This window comes from Doryrhamphus excisus, chromosome 12 (genome assembly GCF_030265055.1).
Source record: "Doryrhamphus excisus isolate RoL2022-K1 chromosome 12, RoL_Dexc_1.0, whole genome shotgun sequence".
Taxonomy (NCBI): domain Eukaryota; kingdom Metazoa; phylum Chordata; class Actinopteri; order Syngnathiformes; family Syngnathidae; genus Doryrhamphus; species Doryrhamphus excisus.
The window spans coordinates 700,737-722,075 of NC_080477.1; the positions used below are offsets into that span (position 1 = coordinate 700,737).

A 21,339-nucleotide genomic window follows, 5' to 3' on the forward strand; every position below is an offset into this window, starting at 1 on the left:
TTGCCCCTTGCCATCGGTACATCGTTATTGTCGAGCCCTGCCCCCAGGCATCAAAAGCATGAAAGGAAGGTCCCTCAATGGCATCACTTTTTGCTGGTTTCCTTCACAAGTTGGTGAAGAATTAGACCATGTTGGCAGGGACGCCATGATGGATGTTTTCCTAGTCAAACCATCGCTGATTGGTTGATCGCCAACAAGAACGGGTGTGGGTAAAACGCGGACTGCGGACTGCGGACCGCGGTCTAAATAAACGATTCTGATTGGTTTGTTTCAAGATTTGCAAGGATCGGTTTGCAGATTACCAGCGGAATTACGCAGTCCGTGTTTTACCAACACCCAACAAGAACCGCTTTTAAAAAAAAACTCTTGGCAGTATGGCATGCCAAAGTACAATTGCCCGACGGGAATATCACTGATTGGATTTACTTGCCCGAATTTTGTTTTAACTTGCCCCGGGCCATCGGTACATCGTTATTGTCGAGCCCTGCCCCCAGTCAACCACATGTCAAATGTAGGCTGGCATCAAAAGCATGAAAGGAAGGTCCCTCAATGGCATCACCTTTTGCTGGTTTCCTTCACGAGTTGTTGAAGAATTAGACCATGTTGGCAGGGACGCCATGATAGATGTTTTCCTAGTCAAACCATCGCTGATTGGTTGATCGCCAACAAGAACGGGTGTGGGTAAAACGCGGACTGCGGACTGCGGACCGCGGTCTAAATAAACGATTCTGATTGGTTTGTTTCAAGATTTGCAAGGATCGGTTTGCAGATTACCAGCGGAATTACACAGTCCGTGTTTTACCAACACCCAACAAGAACCGCTTTTAAAAAAAAACTCTTGGCAGTATGGCATGCCAAAGTACACTTGCCCGACGGGAATATCACTGATTGGATTTACTTGCCCCCAATTTGGTTTTAACTTGCCCCGGTCCATCGGTACATTGTTATTGTCCAGCCCTGAATTTGAAGTGGTCACAATGAAACACCACCCATTAGATCCAATACCAAGTGTTGATTTTGCACAAGCTACAAAATCTAGCGCTTCCATTTCTCTGTGGATTTTTATCACCTTTGCTTCACAAATTATTGTTTGAGCATTGAGCGTTTTTTTCTGGATGAAAAACACTTTACTAGTACACAAATGTGTCTATTCAATAATGTTTGATTGTGGTGCGCAACTTGTAAAAGGCAAAGTGCCTAGAAGTCTCTTGACAATCCAGATTTCCATGCAACGTCATGATCTATGGAGGAAAACAACCACAAGAAATGATCATCATTTCATCTTTATTTCAGATTCTCATGTGATGCCACAAAAATGACATGATATCATTATGGCAGTCTTTTCATTTTACATGGGGCAAGTTGGGGCAAGTAGTTCTCACCTTAAGGATTCCCCGTGGGCAAGTCGTTTTTGGTTTTAATGTAGAGCCCTGATACTGTTTTGTATGGTGAGAACTGGCGTTTCTATGTTCTTGCGCTCACAAAGCCCCTTTCATGTGGGGGCTGCCCTAATATGTGTAACTGTACACTTTAACAGCACAAAACTAATAGCTTCAAATCAAATGATGTGCATTCAGGGCAGGGCAGGGCAGGGCAGGGCACCGACACGGGGGCTCCCACATAGCTTAGCTGGGAAACCGCGTCTCGGCGGTGTAGCTGCTCTGTGGGAAAAAGGGCTTAACTGGCGGAGCGCTGTATGCGGTGGCCCAGATGTGACTGACTAAAATGTTTGCCCCGCTCGTGAAAGGCTCTTTGAACCAACGAGTGTGAACTCCTGGCCACACCGGCCTATAAACGTAGCATTTGTGTGAGGCGGCGAAAGGGGCCTGCTAAGCGGAATGGTTGTTGGTGGACGGGGGTGGGGGTGGGATGGGGGCGGCCCGCCCGCTCCGCTCCGCCTGTGGAATGTGGTGTCTTGGTGAAAGGACTGAACAAATGCGCTCAGTTTATTTGGCAAACCAGACTTGCTAGTCACTAACAGACGTGTTTGCTCAGGAGCGGAATATGCAAATGCGCCTCTTTCTCCCGGACATTCGTCTCTCTTCATGGCTAAAGCTGCCTGTTGGCGCCGTCACAACTACACACAAACACACACACACACACACACACACACACACCTTTCCACCTCATAAAGCAGTTGTCCAGGCATACATGGTTGACAAAGGGTCAGCTTTCAATCTGGTTCTACTGTCACTTTTCACAATCCACCACCACAACGCTACCAGCAATTTCCAGTAGGGAAAAACCTTTAAGATTTATCCGTAAGTTTTAGCCGTGTGTCATACCCCCCCCCACCCCCACCCTCCCCTTTTAATGAAAACCAGCCTTCAGCTCTGTTTATGTTCAGACCAGACATATACACTTGATTTCCAATGTGGTCCAAAAACAAGTCCTTTTCCAGTCAAATGGTGTAGTCACACTAGAGCTGGGGGCGGGCTCCCGTGACGGGGGGGTGGGGTGGGGGCGCTGTCCTATATACGCTTCAATTTCTTCAAGGTTGGCAGGTCTGTTAGTGTCTTTATCCATGCTTGAACGATGTCGGCGCCAGCAGCTCAAACAGCGGTTGACGCCATCTTCTTAATTGTATTTCATATCAGAGCGTTAAACATTTATTAATAATTGAAGACCACACAAATAGGGCGGTCGTACCACGCTTGGGCCCACTTTACACCCAAAATTCCATCCCGGTTGGCTAGTTCTCGCTCCCTGGATGGTGCGTTTGTGTACCACCAATCACATCTCCTAAGCCCCTTCGACTTGTATTTGGTAATGGTAATGGTAATGGTAATGGTTTTATTTCATCAGATTCCAATTGAGTGCATCCCATAATCAGTTCCCAGTTCCACATGTCCAAAAGGAGTAGGAAGAAGCAAAGCTTATTAAATCCTACCCCTCCATCTGGTACTTTTACAATCATTAACTGTTACATTTGTTCACTTCCTGCTTTCATAATATAGTTTAAGTTTTTTTTAATTAAATCAAATAAAATTTTTGTCACATAGCGAAGTACTCGGTGATATGAGCATCCAATGCCATAATGTGTACCATAGTAAGTGTCAATATAGTGATATACAGTAAACCTCGGATATATCGGACTCGGATATATCGGAAATTCGGTCACAACGGACAGATAAAAAAAAAAAACGATTTTTCTGTAATGCATTTCCAATAAAAATATATGCATATATGGGATTTTTTATAACGGATTTCGCCTATTTCGGACAAAATCTCCAGTCCCGTTCCAATGCATTTCCATGAAATTTCCCTGGCATATATCGGATGGCCGCATCGTGGCGCTCCGATTCGCCGAATCGTGACAGGCCGCTATACGACGTCATTTGCAGCGTTTGCAGCGTTGCCTGCGCGTCCAGGTACATTGGAAACATAGTCAAGGAAGTGCCTTTTTATAACGGATAAAATCCCATTTACTCATATACCGGATATAAATCCGATATATGCGTAAAACGGACATTTTCCGCTATACGCATATAACGGATTTCGCTTATATCGGACAAAACCAGTGGGAACAATTGAATCCGATATATCCGAGGTTTACTGTATATAGCTAGCACATCATGACTGGTTCAAGACTCTTCATCCTTTATTTAGCAAACATCAACTGCAATCAACTACAGTCAGTAACTGTTACATTTGTTCACTTCCTGCTTTCCTAATATAGTTAAATTTTTTTTTTTGTTTTTGTATTTGGGGGGAAACTCGTACATGTTTTTGCCTTTTCCTTGTTTGACGGACCAAGAAGACCATTTGAGTCAACAAAAACGTTAGTCTTCCAGTCCAACGTCTTTATTGTCATACAACATAAACCAGTCGAGGTTATGATGACAGAACACGCCTTCCTTGACCGTGACACCGCCAACTACTAGTCTTGCATGTCGTCTTTACAAGAAGCAGTCGAAAAATCGCAAAGAGAAATGATTTCTGTCTTAAAATAGCCAAGAAGTTCGTTTGTTGGTGTGCCATCCGCTCCAATACAGAGCATTCATCAGTGTTGAATATCGTTATGTTGTCTACCTATTCAGCTCTTCCAACCAGCCCCCCCTCCCCCAACGCCCCTTCTATTCCGTCCCCTCTGTTTCTCTTTCTGGAGAGCTTTGTAATTGGAGTGATAAATGTAGGGGAGGGGGTGGTCTCAGACGCCCGAAGGCCTGTTTTTCAGTGGTCTGTTTCAGAAGTGGCCCACTACTAGTGGGGCCGGGGCAGGTAGAAACACGCCCTGCCCCTGGACGTTTCAGACCCCTTTGCTCCCCACCACTTTGTCTGTTTCCCCCAAAAGCCAGAAATCCCTTTCAGCCGCAAACAGGATTGGATTGGGGGGGGGTGACCTGTTGTTGATATATTTCTTAATGAGGGAGCAGAAAGAGTCCAGTTTGTGAGTAAAGGCTGCACCATATGGTCCACAGTGACGGTGGGATTTACACCCCTGGTCACCATTAGGGGGGGGGGGGGGGGCGCATAGCCGCCCCACCATGAGATCCTTTACAGTAGTTCAGCGCAGATGAAGGACGCCGTCCGCTCGCCCCCGTGCACCACCCCGCCCCTTAGCCATTACCCCCGCCCGTGCCTCGAGAGGCCCTATAAATGATTCCTGGCGCCCCGCCGAGGGATCAAGGCCCCAATTATTCGATTTGGATTAGAGATCACGGCCCCCGCAGCGCTCGTTTTTACAGTCCTGCTGAGAGGAGGCACGTTCGCTTTTACACTGAAGGCATCTTGTTCCAGGAAGCAGGCTTGGTGTACAATACCCCCGACGCCACCCTCAGGCCCCCCAACACGGGTCAAGGCCACTTTTTTATGTAGCACCACAGCAGCAGAAGTCATTTAAGGCTACATTTCTTATTAAAGATGATGAAGATAGACGATCATTGATGTGTGAGAGCGGCTGATACAGATACAATTTATAGAATTTATTCACGATGAGTACTGTTGGCAGGACACCAAAGGCCACTAATAGTTTAGCATTAAATAATAATGGCATGGCACATATAGAACATCAACCATTCATACGTACCTGCGGACAATTTAAGGCCAAAGTAAGACAGCTAGTCAAAGCGTGTAAACAAAGCTGGCTTCTCCGTCGCACGGCTAGCAGTTTTTGTGATGGACTTTGAAAGGCATTTATCGGCATATGTCGACTTTTTTGTCAAAATTGCATCCTCCCTCACACTCCCCCAGTAAACCTAGACGAAACACTGAATACATGAATACATGAAGTCATCTACAAATCAAATACATGAAAAGCTGTCTAAAATTAAAACTACAAAAGCAGTCTTCACTGGCTAAATGTACTGCAAAAAAGGTCAGTAAGGATAATTCATAATGTCGCCTACAGAGAACATACTAACTTCTTATTTCTAAAAATGACAAATACTTCAACTTGCTGATATAGTTCATCTTCAAACAGCTAAAATAATGCATAAGGCTAAAAATAAGCAATGAGCTAAAAATGTCATCCAATACTTCTCTACAAGAGAGGAGAAATATGATCTCAGGGAAGAAGTACATTTGAAACACTTCTATGCTAGGACTACGTTATGCTAGCCATAGCATTTCAGTATGTGGAATCAAACTATGGAATGGATTGAGTAAGGAAATCAAACAATGCACAACGATGAGCCAATTCAAGAAACAATACAAGCAGTTGATGTTTGCTAAATCCAAGGATGAAGAGTCTTGAACCAGTCATGATGTGCTATATATATCACTATATTGACACGCACTATGGTACACGTTATGGTATTGGATGCTCATATCACCTCCAAAAAAAAAAAATTATTAGAATTTTTTATTTGTAAAAAAATATTTTTTAATAATAATTTATAATACATTTTTAATAATAATAAAAAAAAATAGTAAGAAAAACCTTAAACTGTATTATGGAAAGCAGGAAGTGAACAAATGTAACAGTTACTGATTGTAAAAGTACCAGATGGAGGGGTAGGCTTTGCTTAACAACAACCATACAATTAAATATCTAACCACAGTTGATTGATTTTCAGTTCATCTCAAATTAAACATACACACATAATGTTATTATATGGTCATATCACCTCGTACTTCGGTACGGGACAAAAAAATTAAAAATAAATATATAAATAAATAAATAAAAATTAAATTGTATTATGGAAAGCAGGAAGTGAACAAATGTAACAGTTAGTGATTGTAAAAGTACCAGATGGAGGGGTAGGATTTAATAAGCTTTGCTTCTTCCTACTCCTTTCGGACATGTGGAACTGGGAACTGATTATGGGATGCACTCAATTGGAATCTGATGCATGTTCAAATGAAATAAAAGCATTACCAAAATAATCATCTTCTACTTTGTGCAGCAAATTCCTGTAATTCACGCGTCATATATGACTTCACCTTGACAAATTGCAGCGGTCCCTGAGCTGCTTGGCCCGGCACGGGGCCAAATACTTAGCACGGAACTGGCATTGCATTACATTCCACGTCAAACATACTGCAGGCTAACAAGAGGTGCCTTTTAATTAGAACGTGTCATTACACATGTCTATATTGGCTTTTTTTATGGCCACTTGCCATACATCACCTATTTTTGGCCGTGATCCAGATTGCTGCGGGAGCGCCTCGATTTGTTATTAAATTACTGCGGCGGCGCCTGCTTAAACCATTTCCCCCCGCATCGCTGCACTGTTGTTTTGACAGGCTAAAAACGAAACGGGAATGAGACGTTAAGAGGAGCCGTGGGACGGCTCCCTTGTTATTGTGGGGCGCTACAGGAATGTTGATGATTTTTTTTTTTTTTTAAAGATATCGGCACAGTGACGTTGTAGTTCTGCTGGGATGTTGCTTGAACGCGCACGTAGATAAGGTGGCGATACTTACGTGGTTTTTATTGAAACATAACAAGGCTTCTCCCTGGGAAACCGTCTCCGTGCTCGTCAAACGACGCTTTCAACGGCCAGTGTGCTGACAAACTTAATTGGTCGCTTTCACACCGTGGCATTTCCAACTCATGTATTTCGGGTATTTATGTGAACCCCGCCTTTCTGTTTCTATCCCATAATGAACCATTCTCAGTCAGCTCCCTTTTTACTAACTTGTATGGCGTGTTTTATTTGGCCATGTGTGCACACATTCGCCAACGTCTGCCAGCTGCTTTTTAAGTTGCGGGGATGTTGCAGATAAGGCGACCCTGTTTTTGACCACGGTTCTCCTCGGAAGCCGCCACCAATACCAATGTGACCGCTCGACTTTAGAGTATACGGATGAAGTTCATCGGTCGCATTCACACCGTGGAATTTACAACCAAAAACACCTAAAACAAACTTGTGGTTTTAATTAAATGTGGTCTCGGTTTTCATAATGAGCACGAGCACCCTCCGTTGTCCGACTCATCCGTTTTATCGATCAAACATCCTAAACAAACATTCCATTCCGAGTCGACCCGCTTCAATTCTGGCGAGAAAGCAACGGGCAAAAGGAGCCGATCCGGTTTGACTCTAAATTGAAGCGGGTGACGTAACTTCCAGGTGGTAAACAGATGACTTTGGTTTACATGCCTTTGGTTTAGCATGTGTGCGGTTAGCTGGTCATCGTAAATGCTCAAAGCAGAAGGCCTGCTAACACCATATGAAAACGGCTCATTTCTTCCACCCCCCCCCCCCCCCCCCCCGGGCTCAGTTTGCGCGAGACCGTTTTGGACTCAGAAACTGATCAACTCGTTGCTTTTGCGCGCTCGTTTGTGTCCTGATGTCGTCGTCGTACAAGCAAAGGTCTCAAGTGGAAGTTGACATTATATGTAATGGTAATGCTAATGGTAATGGTAATGGTTTAATTTCATTTGAACATGCATCAGATTCCAATTGAGTGCATCCCATAATCAGTTCCCAGTTCCACATGTCCAAAAGGAGTAGGAAGAAGCAAAGCTTATTAAATCCTACCCCTCCATTTGGTTCTTTTACAATCAGTAACTGTTACATTTGTTCACTTCCTGCTTTCCATAATACAATTTAAGGTTTTTTTTTTGTCCCATACCGAAGTACGAGGTGCTATGACCATACAATAACATTATGTGTGTATGTTTAATTTGATGAGATGAACTGAAAATCAATCAACTGTGCTGGTTAGGTATTTAATCGTATGGTTGTTGTTGCAATAGATTTAGGATCATATTTGCATGAAAAAAAAATAGTTATAAAGTTGGGCTTCTTTATCTGTCAAGAAATAGATTGGCAATATCTTCATACATCAGGTGATTGAATATCTTGCGGAAAAACAAGCTAAACTTGCAGCACTGGAAGCAACAAAGTCCCCTTTATTCAGTACCCGAAAGACACTTTTTGGCTTGTCTTGTAAGCAGCAGCTTATCCCTGACCACATTCCAATAGTAGTCGGCAAAAATGGATGGATTCCACTTTCCCTGATAGCTTTTTTCCATAGCTGCAACATCCGGGAGGAATCCTTCCCCGTGCTCATCGCTTATTTCTCCACTGTTCAATGGAAAGAAATTTAGATAGGAATGCCAAACGGGTATCTTCCGTGACGTACTGCAGCCAAGGGCTTCAGGAAGTTTGCCACCAGCTGCTTATTATGATCTACCTTGTCATTTCCAAGAATCACTTTTCCATATTTCTCCACACTTCAATGGAAAGGAATCGAGATAGGAATGCCAAACGGGTATCTTCCGTGACGTACTGCAGCCAAGGGCTTCAGGAAGTTTGCCACCAGCTGCTTATTATGATCTGCCTTGTCATTTCCAAGAAACTCTGATGCAAAAGTCAATTTTTTTGCTATCACTCATGCTATACACGATATTGGTTTCAGATTTAACAAACGTTTAGAAAACTGCCATGGCAAACTATCGGGCTTAGCGACTGACATGTACGTATGTAGTATTCTGGTCATGACACAAAACTTTGAGACATTAGCTTATTACATTAGCCTATTACATCACCTAAACTCTGCATGAAGTCATGAAGTTAGCCATAGCATGTCTGACCTGGTAGTGAATAAAGTCCCGCGTGGAAGTGGTAAGTATAGAAGAAGACATTTGAGGCTAACTAGTTAGCTAGCTCACTAGCTTGCTAGCCTAAGAGGTACATTGTAGTGTAAACAACAAAACAGTAAACGGTGTAAAGTTGACTATAGGCGTGCTATTTCATGTCTTACGGGGATGAAATAGTGCTAAACATTTTTAGAACGTCACAAACCGCTATGAAAATATAAATATTCAATCCTGTTTTGTGGAAATTCATTTAACACAGTCGTGTCTGGAACCGGTATGTAATTGTATTTACTTTAGATACTTACTTAAAACATTGCTAGTTCCATAGCTATGGTAACTTTGTCAAAGTATCGGCTTGGGACTTGGGATCGGATCAGATCAAAATTGATGACGGTGACGTTCGCCGTCCTTGTCGTAGTCGTACGAGTAGGAGGAGGAGTAGTCACATCTCGGCGTTGGAGTCTCGATGCTGCCATCACACATCCGTGTCGGAATGTCGGGACCCTTTGTAAAAATCGCACGCTGGGCCGGCGTTGTTAAACGGGCGCACACAAGATGACTTTCATGCTTTGAGGGAGGGAGTGCCGAATGTGTTGCAGCAGCTTGGGAGCATGGGAAAGGAGAACGTCACGATGGTCGAGCTCGCCGCCGCCGCCACCGCCACAGAGTAGCGAGCATGGCGCTACAGTATATGACAGAGGATGATGATTATCGACATGGAGGGGGAGGCTCAGGGACCTCCCTGTGCTGGCTGTGTTTGCAGGGTTATTGATCCTGACCAGCTTCCCCCTCCCCACATTCAATGGCCATGGCCCCAGGAGGCTTGGTCTGTAGTGGGTTGCTGTGGGACTCCACGTGGGAAGACACTTTTAGGGATTGGCCCTTTGGCTAACTGGGCTCTAATTTGTCACAGACACAATTGTCTTTATTGGGATTTGTGCGGTCGAGCCCCCACGCCCCCAACCCCCAACCCCCGTTCTCTGTCTGGTCTTTTAGCCTGCTGCCACCCCTTGTCAAACAGAGTCTTATCTGGACCATGCGAACGACCTGCTTGGCAAAGGTTCACCTCAGCCTGTACATCATACGTTTGTTTAAACTCTGCAATGTGAACGCACTCTTCTCCATATATGGAGCGCCTCACGCAAACTCAAACCGCTTCCACTTCAGACCTGCAAATCGCATGTCGCTATCAGGGACACGCCTCTTCATCTAATAATGGCGCCGCTATCAAATCGGAGAAGGGCTGTCGACATCCCGCGTAATCAATGCCGTTCATCCATCCCATCAATCCATCCATCCACCCATCCACCCATCCATCCATCCCCCACGTCCCCAAGCAGCAGCCATTAACTCTTCTTGTTCCGGCATGCCCTCACTAAAATGGAGCCTCTACTTCTCAGACGTCCTTTTGGATAATGGCCGTGTTAGAATTAGCCCCCAGCTAAGCATCCACCTTTTAAGTCGGCAGGGTTTTGTGCTCTGCGGACGGTCGGCGATGCAGGAAATCTCAACTTGGACGCTCGATGCGTACGCGATTCACAAGGGCTAATAACAAACAATAAATTAGCTTTTAATTTCTACGTGAATAGAGTTGCACCCTTTGCACCAGCGCTACCAATAATAGCAAACTCTAAGCTCTTAGTAGACGCCACAAGGGGACTTTGGACCCTTTTATTTCACCTCCTCCTCCTCCTCCTCCTCCGTGCGGCCATCAGCTACTGCTCTCTTCTCATTTGCGTTATTCTGATCCCTGATTTGGCCCTGCGCCAGTCAGTCACGTATGTCCATAATGTGATTAGGCCACCCACAGCCTGGCCTGTAAACCTGCTAACTGCATGTCGAGGGGCCGAAAGGAAACATTGACTGATAAAACAGGCACCCCCACCCCACCCAACCCCCCCAACCCCCCCTCTACCTCACACTAAAGCCAGGAAATACAAAGCATGCTCAGCTTTTACAATGCACACACTTTACCGAAGTGACATACTTAGCGACATAGCTTGTAGTGTTGCTGTAAATATGCTCCATAACGACGTCTTCAGTGACATTGTGTACTCGGGTATGGAAAATACTTCCTTTTTAATCTACTTTTAATCCAACAGGAACAAACAACTGGGAACTTTTCCCAACAGCAAACACTCATTTGCTGTATTAGCATACCTGGAAGCAACCAAACCACATTCAAAGTAGCTGCTGTCATCATTTGGGTAACATTCATTGTCTTCCTGTTTCGAGGTTGCGCTCCAACGCTCATTGAAGCGTAGGGCTGCTATCACGCCGCCATGTTTACAACAAGGGAGCGCAACAGACGTACCAAACGGAAATACTAGCATCGTTTCTCTTTCCGAATGACATTTCCGGAAACAATGGTAACCATGGAAAGGAATATTCCTATCTCTTGTCTACATGCACCGCTATGATCAACCAGAATAGTCAATGGGGCATGCCCAGTAAAACGTAAACACCAACATCACGTGATACCGACTTTTTTTTTCGAGTTTTTCTTTCACTTGTTGGAATAACTCCGCATTGCCAGTTTTTCCTTCGTCCAATCGGAATGGGGAAGGCAATGTTCCACCCCTGGGAATCCCATTATATATTCATTGGGATTGGCACTTTTCTTTGGGAATGAGGTGTATACAAAGGTTACATTTTTTCCATTTGAGCAAATAAAGCGAATGCAATTGGAATATTTGTGTCCATGTATACGTGGCTAATGTTTTTATTTGGACTCTGGATTCTTCTTTTTGACTTTAATGAAAAATTACGGAACAACAAACTTGACTTGCAACACACAAAGAATTGGGTGGAAGCCATGCAACCGTATCTGACGTAGCCGCGCCCATAATTTGGCTTGGATTGTGCTTTCTTATATGTTTTGTCATCAGTACCAGTAGAGAAAAAATGGTTAGTGTAGTTTGTTTCGCCATCATATACGCATGTACTGATTATTATTGAATAAAAGTATGTAGCAACGCTATTTTCCAGAGCTGATCCTATACATTGGGACCTCGGTTAGCGTCCACCCTGGTTGGGGTGGAAAATTTCCGCCGCAATTTGGCTTGGCTTTGCGTGCATTCTCTGGTTAGCGTACAATATGGCGCACGTCTTGTCGTGTTGATATATACTGCATATACTTTTTAATCAGAAAAGCTACTTCCTTGTTAGCAACTCGAATGCCAGCCAGAACCGGAAGTCACGTCGCCTGTTTGTGATGCGGTGGACTCTCAAAAATCTCAAGTCCCAAGACCTTTAGCTCTGTGGCTTATTGGGAGGAGGAAGTCAAGCAGGAGGACAAATAGAATAACAAAAATACTTCTGCCTTTAGTTATCACTTTCTTATGCTCTTTATCCTTTTATAGTCGAATGTTTAATACCAATAGTGCTGATAAAATTGGTGTTAGAGTTAGCTAACCCGAACACCGATTTTGTTGTTTAGTTATCATTTTCCCTTTCATAGGAGCAGATGGTTTAGCATGCTGAAGGATATGCTCTTTATCCTTTTATAGTCCAACGTTTAATACCAATAGTGCTGCCAAAATAGGTTTTTTTTTCCCGATGGTCATTTTCACTTCCACTTTTTTCATGAGCCTGCCTCATGTTGGGAGATATAATGAAGGTCATGAAAAAGCGATGTATACACATACTACACAGTGCATACTACCTGCAGTGCATATTCACCCCCCACACGTGCTGAGACTAGTCCTCGGGTGTGTCCGGTGTTTACGGACCAAAATGAAATTTTAAATTAATTTATGGGAGCACATACGTAACCCCGGAACGCTGTAACCCGAGGACCACCGATGGTTGGGGACCCCCGATGTAAAGCCTAAACATTACCAGGCAAGACGAGCTTTGTGCTTTGTGTGAGCGTTGAGGCGTAATTTGAGACTTGGAGGTTCTGAGGTGACTGATCATGACGAGTGAAAACATCAGGAGCCACCTTAACCTGACAAAAAAAAAAAAAAGGATGACACGGCGTTAACATTCCTGTTTCCTGACCAAAGTCTGGCTTCAAGAGCCAACATGTCTGCTCATGGTCGACAGGTTTCATGTTCCCATGTACCTCTAAGGTCAAACACATCTGTTCCGGAGTGCTGCTGGACCCTTTGAAACGTTTTTTTCCTATAAGAAATAATTGAATGTCCGACATTGGTGATTTATTCCAACAATACCAAGTCCACAAGTGTTGACTTGCAATCATACAAATATACATAAGGTGGCCAGAAATATTGCAATATTGAACAAACACTCTTTATTGCTCTGTGGTTCTACCATATCTTACTTATTGTGTGGAAATATGGGCTAATAACTATAAAAGCAATCTTCACCGGCTAAATGTACTGCAAAAAAGGTCAGTAAGGATAATTCATAATGCCGCCTACAGAGAACATACTAACTTCTTATTTGTAAAATGACAAATACTTCAACTTGCTGATATAGTTCATCTTCAAACAGCTAAAATAATGCATAAGGCTAAAAATAAGCAATGAGCTAAAAATGTCATCCAATACTTCTCTACAAGAGAGGAGAAATATGATCTCTGGGAAGAAGTACATTTGAAACACTTCTATGCTAGGACTACGTTATGCTAGCCATAGCATTTCAGTATGTGGAATCAAACTATGGAATGGATTGAGTAAGGAAATCAAACAATGCACAACGATGAGCCAATTCAAGAAACAATACAAGCAGTTGATGTTTGCTAAATCCAAGGATGAAGAGTCTTGAACCAGTCATGATGTGCTATATATATCACTATATTGACACGCACTATGGTACACATTATGGCATTGGATGCTCGTATCACCCAGTACTTCGCTACGTGACAAAAAATTTAAATAAACAATAAAAAAAAAATTCCATTTGGCATTTTTAAAAAATAATATTTTTTATAATTTATAATAACATTTTTTTAATAATATTTACAATACATTTTTATAATAATTAAAAAATAATAATTAAAAACAAAAACAAAAAAAACCTTTAACTGTATTATGGAAAGCAGGAAGTGAACAAATGTAACAGTTAGTGATTGTAAAAGTACCAGATGGAGGGGTAGGATTTAATAAGCTTTGCTTCTTCCTACTCCTTTTGGACATGTGGAACTGGGAACTGATTATGGGATGCACTCAATTGGAATCTGATGCATGTTGAAATGAAATTAAACCATTACCATTACCATTACCATTATCATATCATACTCGACAGCTTGGTGGTTGTACTTTACCATCTAAAAGGTATATAACCGGACACGGAGTGGCCAGCAACGTTGTGTCATGTTTAGACCGTTGTCCTGGCTTAATGTCAGGCACACCTTGACCCCTCGCCCCCTATGCTCCCATGACACATGCTTGTGTTTTTTATGTCAACACGTTTGTGTTCCCCTAACAGATCCAAACCCACTAACCCGCCCACCTTACACTGCTGCTGAGCTCTCATTTTGGATTGCTGCAAAACGTGGCTCGGTGAATAACATGACGGTAAATGGCCTTTGTGGCGCCCCCCCATGGGTTGTGATCAAAACGCTTTGGAGGACATGCTAGCAAACTTTAAAAAAACCCAAAAAGGACTCAGAAGTGCCTCAAGCCAAGACCTGGACAGACATAGTTTTTAATGATTATATTTTTAATTTAGGTGTGTTCCAAATTTTGTAGTGATCGGACTACCACTCTAAAGTTAGAGTGCGTCGAGCCGCCTTGAGAAATGTCATTATCGGGTCAAACTTTGGAGTTTAATAACAGCGCCACCGTGCGGTGTATTTGTCAGAAACATAGTATACAAAAGTATACACAGTAGGGGTACGTGCTTTGACAAATTTTGTGTGCAGCGGTTCAGGCCGAGAAGACATCTTAGACCAGAGGTAGGGAACCTATGGCTCGGGAGCCAGGTAGGGCTCTTTTGATGACTGTATCTGGCTCTCAAGCATTTCTTACCACAATAAAAATGTATTTTTGCTAACATTTTAAAGTAAACATCACAGAAATGACTGTTAAAAATAATCAACAACTTTCTTATGCATTTTAATCCGTCCATCTATTTTCTACTGCAGGGGTGCTCATTAAGTCGATCGCGAGCTACCGGTCGATCGCGGAGGTGGTACTGGTCGATCGCTGGTCGATCGCGGCGTGACATTAAAAAAATATCATCCCAGCATCAATGCCGTCACTTGATTGACATACAGGGCAGCCATTCAGATGACAACTGAATGTTGCCCTTCGGGCGACCAATCAAATCAAACAACGTCTCTAAGTGCAGCAGAACTTACGATGTCAGCCTATCATCCATCCCCGTTACTTGATTGACATACAGGACAACCAGTCAGATGACAACTGAATTTTGACCTTTAGGTCACCGCTCATGCGTAAACAACGATGCAAAGTGCTAAGCTAGTCGGCGAATTGCGTCAGATTTTAAGCCCTCGCTAAAGTTTATGGTCACTAAAATGAGTGAAGGAGCTGGACCAAGTAAAAAGGCAAAACCTGGACCAAGTAAAAAGGCAAAAAACATATGACTTCCATACGGATATGGAATATGATACGGATATTATGATACGGATATTATCCATGACTGATAAACATTTGGAAGTGTGCTTGAGGCTGGCTATCAGCAGCTACTGTCCGGACTATGCATCCCTGGCTGGTTCAATTCAGTGCAAGTCATCAAAGTAAACTCAGGTAATTACAAAAAATGTTAATAGTTAATTATGTGTGTTTTGCAATATTGGCTCATTTGGTTATGTAAGGTACATCAACATACATTGTACGTACAAATAATCCTCAATACATTTGAAAATAAATAGATGTTTTGCATTTTTGTAGTGGGTAGATCATTTTGACTTGGTCGTTTTAAAAGTAGCTCGCATGCTGAAAAAGTGTGAGCACCCCTGTTCTACTGCAATACGGCCGACCATATCTATCTTTCCTGATGATATTTTCCAGGTCAAACACCAAAACTCGATTATTACTGAGTAATGCGGTAGTGTACCTCGGTCATTGAGATGTCAACATTTAAATGCAAACTTTCCTCCTTTAGTCAAATAGTCGCCTAGCTAAAGCTGCAGAACCAAGCCTTCTGACGAAGATGACCAAAAGAATGAAATATGTGTACGGAGTATGGTGCAAAACCGAGTTCTGCAGAAGTTGCATTAATGGCAGCAAGTATTTGATTTATTATTAGACACTGCGCTGCTCACGAAAGTGTGCTGGCCACACCCCATTGGCGTGGGGTAGTGTGCCTGGTCTACGTAATTAGAGCCCATTATATCTAAAACTGTTGGTCTTACATAAAAATGCACACATTTTATTGCATTCAATGTTTAAAAAAATGTATATGGCTCTCACAGATACACATTTTAAAATATCTGGTCTTCATGGCTCTTGTAGCCAAAAAGGTTCCCGACCCCTGTCTTAGACAATTACAACGTTCCGTTTGAGCGGGTACAAGATACCTCAATCGGATTGGGGAAAGGAATATTCCACCCCTGGGAATCCCATTTATATATTCATTGGGATTGGCACTTTTCTTTGGGAATGAGGTGTATACAAAGGTTCCATTCTTTCCGTTTGAGCAAATAAAGCGAATGCAATTGGAATATTTGTGTCCATGTATACGTTGCTAATGTCTTTTATTGCCAAGTTGTGGCAACTTCTGAATTCTTCTTTTTGACTTTAATGAAAAATGACGGAACAACAAATTTGACTTGCAACACACAAAGAATTGGGTGCATGGGGCAACGTGCCTGCAAGCCATGCAACCGTATCTGACGTAGCCGCGCCCATAATTTGGCTTGGATTGTGCTTTCTTATACGTTTTGTCATCAGTACCAGTAGAAAAAAAATGGTTAGTGTAGTTTGCTTCGCCATCATATACGCATGTACTGATTATTATTGAATAAAAGTATGTAGCAACCAGAGCTGATCGCATCCATTAGGACCTCGGTTAGCGTCCACCCTGGTTGGGGTGGAAAATTTCCGCCGCAATTTTGCTTCGCTTTGCGTGCATTCTCTGGTTAGCGTACAATACGGCGCACGTCTTGTCGTGTTGATATATACTGCATATACTTTTTAATCAGAAAAGCTACTTCCTTGTTAGCAACCCGAATGCCAGCCAGAACCGGAGGTGCAGCGTTTCAGGCCCAGAAGAGTTACACAACATCTCGGACAATTCCACACAGCCATGTTTGATTTGCGAATTTTCTATTTGACGTAGCACAGGTACTAAACGTGTCTGGGTACTAAGGTTGTATGTACGTAGAATGTGCAGTCCAAGCGCTTTAAGTGTTTATAGCCGCCTTAAACGGCTGCCCGATGCCGGGATGACAAGATGGAGCTCAGGGGGAGAGGGAAGTTGTGTCGGAAACTTTTTATATTTAATATTTAATGAGTATAGTATTTGTACTACATTTATATTTGTTAAACTTCATGGCCCTTTAAGTAGATTTGCCCCCCCCCCCTCCCCCCCACCCATGGACGTATGTGAGCTTATACATACCAGCAGGCTGATTTATCTGAAGTTATAGTGGTTTATAATGGCTAAAGGTTAACACAAGTGGACAAATAGTGTACAAAGGTCCAAATGTACTATTTACCCTCACATGATGGATACTATAGATAATGTAGAAAGCCAAATATGCCATAATACTGATACTGCGCTGATTGCGATAAATGTCCCCATTTGGACACCATTGGACTTTTTTATTATGATGTTCTAACAGTAATATGTACTTTTTTAGAGCAGGGGTGGGCGAATATTTGGACTTGTGGGCCGCATTGAGTTAACAAAATTGTGTGTGGGGGGGGCAGAACATATATTTAACACACACTATTTTATGCTTATAATTTTCCTTGAATTATTTGTCTATTTTTTAATTTAAATTATTATTATTTATTCTAAATTATTTAAATTATTTGTGCAATTTATCGTTTACGCTGTACATTGTTGTTCATATTTGATGTCATATATTTATTCTCCACATTATTATTATTATTATTATTATTATTATTATTATTATTATTATTATTATTTGTTATTATTATTATTATTATACGGGAGCCTGCAACGACATTTTGTTGGCAATTTCACTGCTGTGTTATTGTGCAATGGCAATAAAGGAAGGAAATCTTTTTTCAGGAGCACTTTAAATATCAGACCACATCAAATGTCATTTAATTTTACAGTATTTTTTTTTAAAAATTTTTATTTATTTATTTATTTTTTACTAAATAAGACATCCGACTTGCAAGTCATGTTGCCAGTTTGTATGTTAAAAGTTGAAATACTTTTACTAAAGCAACATGCGGGCCGGATTCAAATGCTTGGTGGGCCGTATGCGGCCCCCGGGTCGTAGTTTGCTCACCCCTGTTTTTAGAGATTGTTGATGTTGAATTTTTTTTTTTTTTTTGCATAAAAGGCGCTGAAAGTGTGGCTTTTTCTTTTTCAAGACATGAAGGAAAAAGCCTCCTTCGTCATGGACAATGAGACCGCCCCCGGGTCCACTTGACTTCATGGGGCACAACAAACAGAAAAACCCAAAGCAGGCTTTGCTACACATCTTAAACGAAAGCACTGCCGACCATTTGTAGGACTGGAAAGTTTATCATGGAACCATCTGACCTGTTTTGAGAAGATAACACGGCAGGAAGTGGTCCTTGCGTGTTGTAAATATCAGAACTGTGTGTGTGTGCGTGTGTGTGTGTGTCCCATCTGGCTTGTAAAAGCTTGCAGAAGGGGGCGGGGCCCAACAAGTTGCTGTCCGATGACTATTTGTTTAGGCCACATGAATGTTTACAAGCGTGGAGCATCCAGCCGGCGAGAGGTGGAAAATGTCTTACTCTCAGGAGCCCCCGGCGACCTTTGGCCCGCGGGGGCTCTCGTTTCAGACCCTGTAATTGCCGCTGACCAATGGGCTCCTGCTTGAAACCGGACCCCCGAGCTGGAGCTATTAACGTGCCCCCCCCGCCCCTCCCCCCTCCTTCTCCAAACGGATCTTGTTGTGATTCCTGATGCTTTTATAGGGTTTGTCTTTAAGGAGACATTCCTGCTCGGCACATACCGTGCGGCCATCTTGCTGCCCCTATTTTCCTTCCTTCCCGTCTTGTGGGGCCGTTGCAACCCCCCCCCACCCCCACCCCCCAGTCACAAACATCCACACAGCCATGATTCTGTGTGTGTGTGTGTGAGCCAAGGCTGCTGACCAGCCCGCCTTCACCCCCCCCCCACCCCTGACAGCCCGGCTACACTCCATGAACTTGGCCACCCGTCACAGCTGCATTAAGATTGAAGGATGGGGGGGGGGGGGGCTTGTATCCAGCTGGGTCGGAAGACACGGGGGGGTGGGGGGGGCGATCAGGGCCACAGATGCAGATGGTTTAGGTCAAATGGAGATGTTTGAGGATGAAGAGTTGCGTGGGGGAGGGGGGGACACAGAAGCTCAGGGGTGCAATAACTCCAGAGGTTACTCCTCCAACCCCCCCCCCCCCCACCAAAAAAAATGCAGTCCCAGAGTTCGAGTACACATTAGTTTTTCATGTGTTGCTTGTTGTGGCAGCTTTATTTGGAGTTTACTCATTTGATTAACCCGGGCTCTTCGTCACACCCACGGCTCCTTTGTCAGGGAGCATTCTGGAGGAAAACAGTGGGGGGGGGGGGGGGGGGGGTCAAGGTTCTCAAGAAGAACTGCTAAAAGATGCATCTGGAACGCAAACGCTTGGGTCCACCACAACGTCACGCTAGGTTAGCCTAGCATGAGAACAAAATGACCAAGCCTACACGTCTCAAACCCGTCGCTGCATCGTTAGCATTATTTTAAGACGTGTAGCAAAGCCTTCGTGCGAGATCGGTCAAGGCATTGTTAGTTAGCACAAGAGTAGCACACTTCACATTCCTCAGAAACGTGATGTGTAACATTAGTTCCCCTAAGGGTCGTGATGACAACAAAGTGGGAAATCGGATCACAAGGCATAATGTATATTACGTAACACATAACAGAATTGTCTGTATATTGAGCCAAAAAAATTGAAATAATGTAATGGTAATGGTTTAATTTCATTTGAACATGCATCAGATTCCAATTGAGTGCATCCCATAATCAGTTCCCAGTTCCACATGTCCAAAAGGAGTAGGAAGAAGCAAAGCTAATTAAATCCTACCCCTCCATCTGGTACTTTTACAATCACTAACTGTTACATTTGTTCACTTCCTGCTTTCCAATTTTCCATTAAATAAAATAAAATGAAATAAAATTAAATGAAATAAAATTAAATGAAATTAAATTAAATTAAATTGAATTGAATTGAATTGAATTGAATTGAATTGAATTAAAATAAATTAAAATAAATTAAAATAAAATAAATTGAATTAAATTGAAATAAATTGAATTAAATTGAATTAAATTAAATTTAATTAAATTAAATTAAATTAAATTAAATTAAATTAAATTAAATTAAATTAAATTAAATTAAATTAAATTAAATTATTGTCCCGTACAGAAGTACTCGGTGATATGAGCATCCAATGCCATAATGTGTACCATAGTAAGTGTCAATATAGTGTGCCAATGCAGACGTCAGCTCATTCGCATATCGACTTCCTTAATTGACTTTTCGCCGTTTACTTTGAACGAGGTGTGACATTTTGTCCGTCTTTGGTCAAAGTACATATTTTGGATGCAGCCGGCTGAAATCCAGGTTCCACCGTTGTGTGTGTGATTTATTTCATCCTCTTGACTCCTCAGACTTTTCCATATCATGAAATGGACGTCAAAATGTGTTTTACATATGGAAAATATTCCACGCTGTTTAGATAAGATATGCCTTTATTCGTCCCACAAGGAGGGACATTTGCAGAAATTTCTGTGTGTCATGGCACCCTCCCTGGCACCCTCCCTGGCACCCTGCAGGAGAGTCACCCCTATATCTTGTGGAAGTCTCTTTAAGAGAAATGATGGCTGACGTTTCCGTTTTCTTACCTGTATTGTTTGTTTTTCCTGTCCTAGAATGGAAGTGCAAGCTGGGCGGACGAGGCTGACAGTAGCAGAGGAAGAGGGGAAGCCTCCAGAGATTTTGCCAAGGTGAGCGGTTCTAATCCCGGACTTGAAATCAAGTCATTAGTTGGGCAGATTCTGCTGTTTAACACGCTTAATGAACCCCAAATGTCTCCAACCAACGGCGCTTGGAGACGCTTAAGGTGGGTTAAGGGCAACAACTTCTGTGTTGGGTGTTGAACCCATGCCCTGCAGTTCCCAGCCGAAACACTGGGGGCGGTGTTCTCCATTGAGACACCCAAGCCAAGAGTCTAGCTTGTTAGCTTCCTTCATCCCTGGTGAGCAACAGCAGTTAAAAGAGACAGGA

The 21,339-nt window shown here is 42.8% G+C and overlaps 1 protein-coding gene across 1 annotated transcript in view; it reads left to right on the forward strand.

Annotated features, from left to right (window-relative positions):
• Positions 1-21,339, forward strand: part of LOC131139777 (AT-rich interactive domain-containing protein 3B-like) — a 93,230-nt gene that overhangs the window by 28,054 nt on the left and 43,837 nt on the right. Inside the window, exon 3 of the mRNA XM_058089663.1 lies at positions 20,985-21,059. Coding sequence (XP_057945646.1) covers positions 20,985-21,059 — 75 coding nt within the window. The remainder of the gene's footprint in view (positions 1-20,984; positions 21,060-21,339) is intronic.